Source organism: Bos javanicus, chromosome 26 (assembly GCF_032452875.1).
Source record: "Bos javanicus breed banteng chromosome 26, ARS-OSU_banteng_1.0, whole genome shotgun sequence".
Taxonomy (NCBI): domain Eukaryota; kingdom Metazoa; phylum Chordata; class Mammalia; order Artiodactyla; family Bovidae; genus Bos; species Bos javanicus.
In genome coordinates, this window is record NC_083893.1 from 23,876,668 (window position 1) to 23,883,890 (window position 7,223).

At 56.6% G+C, this 7,223-nt stretch overlaps 1 protein-coding gene across 1 annotated transcript; it reads right to left on the minus strand.

Moving 5' to 3' along the window:
- Positions 1-1,188: 1,188 nt before the first annotated feature.
- CALHM2 (calcium homeostasis modulator family member 2) lies at positions 1,189-6,794 on the minus strand. Its single transcript, XM_061403333.1, has 3 exons — positions 6,232-6,794; positions 3,491-4,205; positions 1,189-2,259 (listed from the first exon to the last, which is right to left on the minus strand). The coding sequence occupies exons 2-3, from the start codon at positions 4,043-4,045 to the stop codon at positions 1,843-1,845; spliced, it is 972 nt and encodes a 323-aa protein (XP_061259317.1). The 5' UTR covers positions 4,046-4,205; positions 6,232-6,794; the 3' UTR covers positions 1,189-1,842.
- Between the last annotated feature and the right edge of the window lie 429 nt (positions 6,795-7,223).

The window sequence follows — 7,223 nt, forward strand, 5'->3', positions numbered from 1 at the left end:
GTGATGTCTCCTCCCGGGGTCAGTGGGGCCAGATTATCCAACCTCTCTGAACTGGGTGCCTCATTTATGAAATGGGGTTAAAAAATCCTGCTTGAAGGATTTTATGGACTGAGTGAGAGCATGGATGTTATGTGCTGCCACAGGGCCTGGCACGTGCGGGCTCAGTGAGGACCTAGATTGACGTGCTGTGTGACCTTAGGAGACTACAGATTCTCTCTCTCCCTGCTGCTCCCCTGAGGAGAGCTTGCAGGGCAGAGGGCATTGACTGACTTGTTCCTTGGAACCTGAGGGAGAAGGGATGTGATGGGCCTGCTACACCCCCACCTCCCTGTAAATTTCCCAGAAAGACTGTCTAAGGATCCTGTTTTCCTGAATTAAGAGGCCAGCCCAGACCCAGCTAGTTGAAGCCAGTTCATTTTTGGCTTGGTCTTAAGGGAATTAAAAGCTTCCTTGGGCAGAGCTTTAAATGTCCTCAGAGCTGGGGAGCTTTTCTGTGGGAGATGACCGAGTCCCATGCCAGAGAGCGGGACAGGGACAAGGGAGAGCGCATCAGAGGTCCGAGAAGTGGCGGAGGTGCTCAGGCATGGCAGGCATGGGAGGGAGGCCATGCAGTGCTGGCCTGGTTCTCGCTTGTTAGCTCTGGGTTACGAGAGCTGGACTGCCCAGCTGAGCACAGGGGCCAGGTCTGCTGATTCCTGATGTCTAAGCCGAGCTTCCCTCTGAGAAAGGCCAGGCTCCATCTGTTTCCCAGATCAAATCAGATGACTGAACCCAGTTAAGAGATCATCAGCCCCAGGGCCTTCCCGCAAGTGGGAACACCTGCCTCTGCCTCCCCTGACCCCCAGCCCTCCCTTCTACCCATTTCAGTCTTGCCCAGGGTCTCTGTCCTCTTCCCTCCCCAGGTCTGGGATTTAGGCCTGTCCCCCCAGTAGCTCAGCTGGTAAAGAATCCGCCTACAATGCAGGAGACCCCAGTTTGATTCCTGGGTCGAGAAGATCCCCTGGATAAGGGATAGGCTAACCCACTCCAGTATTCTAGCTTGGAGAATCCCCATGGACAGAGGAGCCTGGCGGGCTGCAGTCCATGGTGTTGGAAAGAGTCGGACATAACTGAAGCAACTTAGCACACAGCATCATGACCTCTAGCGTGCTGTGACATGACCCATCCAGTCACGCGGACACAAGCTAGTCCTTTATACTAAGAAAAGCTTTATCAAAAATGTGTATAAAATAAAGCTGGAGACATACGCCAGAGGGCTGCTTCCCAGCTGTGCACAGCGAGCCAGATGTCCATGTGCAGTTCCACAAATGAACTGCATAGCCTTCTGCACACACAGCCTGCTGGTGAGTTCCATCGTCACCTGACTCTGCTGGCCAGGGCTTCCCACCCAGGTGGGACTGGGTCCCTCTAGTCAGAGGTCATCCTCCACATCATAGTTCATGAAGGACCAGTTCTGGGAAAGGGTCTTTTCTCCAAAGCTGTTGACCGAGTGGCGGTGGCAGCAGGAAAGGGGACTTCTTCAGGTCTGAGGGCCTTCCTGCCAGAGCCCACATCGTCTACCAGCTCTCACATCCATATCTCAGTTTTACTTTGTGTTCGTTTCTCTCCTGGCCTGTTTCCCCCAAAAGCTATGGTTAAAAAAAAATCTCGGGAATTCAGTGGTTGCGACCCTGCACCTTCATTGCAGAGGGCAAGGGTTCAGCCCTGGGTCAGAGAACTAAGATCCCACAAGCCATGCGCAGCCAAAGAAGAGAAGTCCCCTCTGATGCTGATGTGAGCAGACAGTGGGGTTCAGTTTGGGACCAAATACCGTCATTGGCCAAGAGTGTGGGAACGGGACCCTCAGGAGGGAAGCAAGGACATCTCTACATGGTCCGGGGCCATGCCGTTGCCCACCACACCCTGGGCCCACTTGTGCAGGCGGCTGTAGAGTGGGAGGCCTTGGTTCTCACGGTACAGGTAGACGCCGGTGATGGCGTTCCACTGCAGCCGCGGCTGTGTGCCTTCCACCGGGAACTTCGCGACCAGCTCCTCGTCGTCCTTGTCGAGCGCCACAAAGCCGAAGAAGCGGCGCACGTTGTTGGCAGCCAGCACCCGCGAGTGCACCTCAGCCGTGCGCTGGAACAGCTGGTCCTCGTTGGCGCGGTACTGCGCCCAGTAGGCCTCTTGGCGGTAGCTGAGTGGTGAGCAGTAGTGCTTGAGGCATTTGGTCAGGAACACCAGGATGGCCACCACACCGATAAGCAGCCACCCAAAGAGCTGGCCAGAGAAGGGGCAGGGTTGAGGGCGGGCAGGGAGCTGCCTGGACCCCCACCTGCCCTAGGAAGAAGTGGCAGGAGCTGGTCAGAGGGTGTGGGCTGGGTGGAACCAGGCATAACCCCCTGAGAGCTGGCTCTGTCATTTCTCTGGCCTCAGATTCTGTTCCTCTAAGGGCAGCAGGCCCTTCTGACTGATTCCTCCGCTTTGCCCTCACTCCCTGGAGCTCACACCTTCTCTGTGTTTAGACTTAGCCTCTTTGAAATCACTCATGTGCTTGTCTCGTGTGGCCGTGAGCCTATTGAGGACTAGGACAGTCAAGGTCATCTTTGTTTCCCCATTTAAGTGTGGACAGAGATCTGTGGGCATTCGAGCATCAAATACATTTTCTCTCTGCCTGCCATCTTCCATCTCTTTCGGTGCTGTCTCCAGCCCTGCTTTTCTACTTGTGTTACTTATGTACCTTTAGAAAGTCCGTGCTCAGGTCTTCCCTGGCGGTCCAGTGGTTAAGACTCCGCATTTCCATCGCACGGGTTCAATCCCTGGTCAGGGAACTAAAATCCCACATGCCGTGCAGTGTGACCCCCCAAAAAAGAAAACTGCTCTTTTCTGCCTGTTTCTCACACCCTGCTTCTTTTAAGTTAACACTAGCTGTTTTTCTGCTCCTGCCCAGCTCTCTGCCCTTGCCTCCTCTCCCTGACCCAATTCCTCTCCTTCAGAACTAAGCTGAGGCTGAGGCTAGGATCATGGTGGCAGCTGCTGCTTCCTTGACTGGACACCCCTCCTGTCTCAAGGGACTCCTTTTCCGTTGGCAATGCCTGAGGCTGACTGTGCTAGGCAGTGGCTTTTCCTGGGATAGGAACATGCTCATCCCCTGAGCCAGCCATCCTCCACCACCAGCTCACAGCCAACAGCAAAGGTTTCATAAGGCGGCAGCGGTTTGTGCTCAATCCAGCTGGAGCGAAGGGCTTAATTTGTGACAGGTAGGCTCGGACTGAGCAAGAAGAAAATTCCTTTAATGTTTAAAACTCTCTTATTTGGGATGGCGTTGACCCTTGTCCCACCAATCGCTAACCCATGGATACCCAGCTTTCATGCCTGAGGCTGATAATCTAGTGATTTTCTGGAGAGCTCAGCCCCAGAGGACTAACTGCAGGGTTAACCCTGAGCCGTTACCTGCCCACTCTCCATCAGGTAGGGGAGAAAAGAGGAGCTTGTCTTGGTACAGTCTTACCTGGGACTCGTACTTGAGTCTGCGGCTGACCTCCTCCCGGAAGACTGACAGGTTGGCAGGGCCCTCCCCGCATGGGAACCTGGCCAGGATTTCTGTGGCATGGGCTACTGGGAAGCTCCTTTCTCCAACCATGAGTGAATGGGGGTTCACGAACTCACTGAGAGCACAGACGTAGGCCTCACCACGCAGCAGGGAGATGACAGACCAGGTGACGGGGGCCACGGCCGCGCGGCCCACGATGGAGCTTAGGAGGAGGAAGTTGGGGGCAGCCGAGCAGTTCTTGGTCCTCCGGTACTGGCACTCAGCAACCAGGTTCCAGGTGTGGTTGTTGAGGATGACGCCAATGAGGAAGAGTGCCAGGGCGGGCACCCCAATGGCTGCCAGCCCATACAGGTAGTTCCGGGCCGGTGAGCAAGGGCAGTGGAAAGCCACCACGGTGAACAGCTCCTGGCTGCCCACCGTGCCCAGTGCCACCAGCCCGTTGAAAATCATCACATCCTTGCTCTTGAAGAAGAGAGATAGGAAGCGGAAGTTCTCTGCGATCAGGGCTGCCATGGTGATGGGTTAGCTGGGGGACCGACGGCAAGGGTGGAGGCAGGAGGAGATCTGGATGATGGCTCCAGGTGGGACTACGAGAGCTTGCAGGCTAGTGGGCACCAGAGGGCGGGGCACAGTCTTGCCATTTCATCCCCTGTAGTGGCCAGTTGAGTGCTTCCTGTGGGACAGTAGGTGACAAATCAGTATTTGCCTCTGAAAATAGGCACCAGGGGGCTCTTGTGAAGTCAGGCTGGTGAGAAACGAAGGAGACTCGGGGAGCCCCAGGGCCTGGGCAGATGGAGAGTAGCCACTGTTCACTGAGCTCCTACTACATGTCAGGCGTTTTGCACCCCTCATTGCCCATGGTCACGGTCCTGCACTGAGCTGTGATAGCCCAGTGCACGGTTGGAAGGTGGAGGTTTCCCCAGGGTGACTGCCTGCCTGGCTCACACATGAGTGCAGAGCTAAGATTCAAGCTCAGGTCTGTCTGCCTCACGTACTTTGGTTCTTGTCATCCCCATAAGCTTCCCTTGAGGTGGGGACTAGGAATGGCCCTGTGGCTTTGGGGAATGTGTGATATTGACTGGCTTTCCCTTTGGGATTCCAGGTACTTGCTAGTGTGCTGGGGGACCTAGGACAGTTTGGAGGGTGTGTCCTCGGGTGTCTAGCCCATGGGTATAAAAGCTGGAGTGGGTGTCTGGTGGATGAGGGACTTGGGCTTGACCCTGTGCTATGGGCTGGTGTAGAGGAAGGGGTCTCCAGTCAGTGGTGAGCCTGGTACAGCCTCCCTGGAGTTCATAAGAGCCTTTTCATTTTGGAGACCGCAGGCTCTGGACTGGTTTAGGAGATCCTGGCTGTCAACATACTTCATGACTTTTCTCTGGACTTAAGTGTCCTCATCTGTGAAAAGAGGATAAATCATTTGGCCCTTGCCCTCTTAGGAATGCTGGAGGGAAAGAAAGGGAATAAACTGTGCCTGATAACTGTCCCATGTATGACACCCTCCATCTCACCTTGTCCGGTCCTGAAGGCCCCTCCCAGAGGTGAGGTGGATGGCAAGGGGTGGGGGTGGTAATTCTTCGTGGGGCAAAGATCAGGAAACTAAGGCCTCCAGAGGATAAGCGCTTTGCTTAAGCTATTCAAATATGGACGTGCCTGGACGGGACTTTTGAGCGTGACCTGAGGAGGCCTCGGAAGTGGACAACGGTGGGTCAAGCTAAGCAAGCCCTCTGTTTTCCTGGTTTCCTCTGCCCCCGCTCTGTGCCCATCCACAAGAGCCCTGGCAAGCTTCCCCTTCCCCACCCGTTCCCCTTTCTCTGTCCAGCAGCCATGTTCCATCCAGGTCCCCAGGCCTGGGGCCGCCCAGCCAGCCAGCAACAGGAGGCCTTGATGAAGCCTAAGGCTTGGCCGTGCCTGAGAGACAGTGGAGTCTCCGGCTCTCGAGCCTGCTCTTGGTCTGGGTAGCAGCAGGGCTGGCAGCCTGCCAGGAACTAGCCGAGGCCTCCAGCTTCAGCCCTGTTCTGCCCCAACTCCCTTCCCAGGTTCCGCCCACAGAGGCAAGGGTGTGGCCCCTGTTCTTTCTATCCCGGGATGAAAAATAAAAGTCCTCAGGCCAGAGGCAGCTGGGGAGTGGAGCGATGGGAGGTGGGGGGCGGGCAGCAAACAGGTGGGGAGTCCTGCCAGTATTTCCTTCTGTGCCTCCTCTCTGGACTACTGTCCCTCCCGGTTACTGCCAAGACTGCCTGATGTGCTGGGGCAGAGCTGGGTGCCACGTGGGTTGCCAGGTGGAGAAGAGATCTGTCTTCCCTAACTCACTGTCTCCGGAGGTCCTGGAGCTCCAGTCTAATTCCCTGGGAAACAAAAGTTTGCGATATTGCTGGGGATGATCCGGTTAAAGGCAGCCCCCTCCCCCACCCCCCACTCCTCCTCTTGACTTAACGGCCTCTAATATGCTCCCCTGGGTTTGAAAATCACCACACTGGTGGGTGGTGCACAGAGGAGAGAACACTGCCCCTGAGAATACTGCCCTTGGGCCCCAGGCCTGGGAGTGTCATATCCAGGCCCGATGGGACCTCCAACAGCAGCAGTCAGGACAGGAAACAGGTGCCTGGGGAGTGGGAGGAGGAGGCTCAGGGAGGGGCCTGGCTCCCGGGAAAGTCCCTCTGGGTAAACCCGGAGTGGCCCTGTGTGCTCCCCTTCCTTACCTGGGATCTGCTGCGGGCATTGGTAGCTTTGGCCTCCGAGGGGCAGGGCTCTCCAAGTGGCGCAAGAACATCAGAGACCCTGGGTGGGCACCAGCCCATGCCCTCTCCCTCCTGCTTTGCTTCTTCTGCCCAGGAGAGACCGGCAGGGCCTGGGGCTGTTGGGGTCTTCCGGAAAAAAAGTTTTAACTCCAGAAAAGAGGCTGAACCCCGCGGGATGGATGGTGTGCGCCAGCCAGTGGAAAAACAGTCTCCAGGCAGGCGGGCGCCAGGCAGTGGGGGCGGGCGGAGGGCGGGCGGCGCGGGGAGAGGAGAGGAAGTGGAGGAGTCAGTTTTGCTGCGGCCCGCCTGCCTTCAGAGGCTCTGCACCAGTGGGACCAGTTTGGGAGCCAGACAGGGGGCCCCCGGCATTTCTGGTCTGGGCCTGTCCTCCAGGCTGGTTTCAGGAGCACCCCCTCTACTTGATCCTCACTGGCAGAAGCAGCCAGAACCGAGCCCCAAGCAGGATTAGGGGAGAGGAGCCACCAGACCGACGCTGACTCCTAGTGGGGTATGCAAAGCCAAAGGCCCCCCTCCCCCATCCTGGTCCTCTCTGAGCAAGCCCTCCCCCTGCTGGCTCTTCTGTCCTCACTTCCACTCACTCCCCAGATGCTGCTTCGAATCTCAGGAGCGCTGATGAGAAAATTCTGGACTCTAGGGATTTTCTGAGGCCCTTGGGGAGAGCTCTGACTGGTGGGTGGAAATTACAAGAAGGCAGATGAAGCCCTTTGTAACAATTAGAGCTATCCAGCCTATTCCAGAAAGTGGTCGTGAGATCCCTGTCTGTGAAAGTATACAAGCTGAGGCTGAAAAGTCATGGATCGGGAATGCTGAAGGGGAGGGCCCAAAGACAGTGTCGATGACCCACCCTCCCGGATCAAGGGAGAGACCCCCAGACCCCTGTCCACTCTGCAGTCTTGGGGTTCTGTGACCTTAGAACTGCTGAGTGACCTGCT

Excerpts from the sequence above, each read along its gene's own strand:
- CALHM2 (XM_061403333.1), bottom strand. The coding sequence starts at position 4,045 with ATGGCAGCCCTGATCGCAGAGAACTTCCGCTTCCTATCTCTCTTCTTC. Across the intron at positions 2,260-3,490 it reads GACTCAAGTACGAGTCCCAG|CTCTTTGGGTGGCTGCTTAT; the intron begins GTAAGACTGTAC and ends TTCTCTGGCCAG.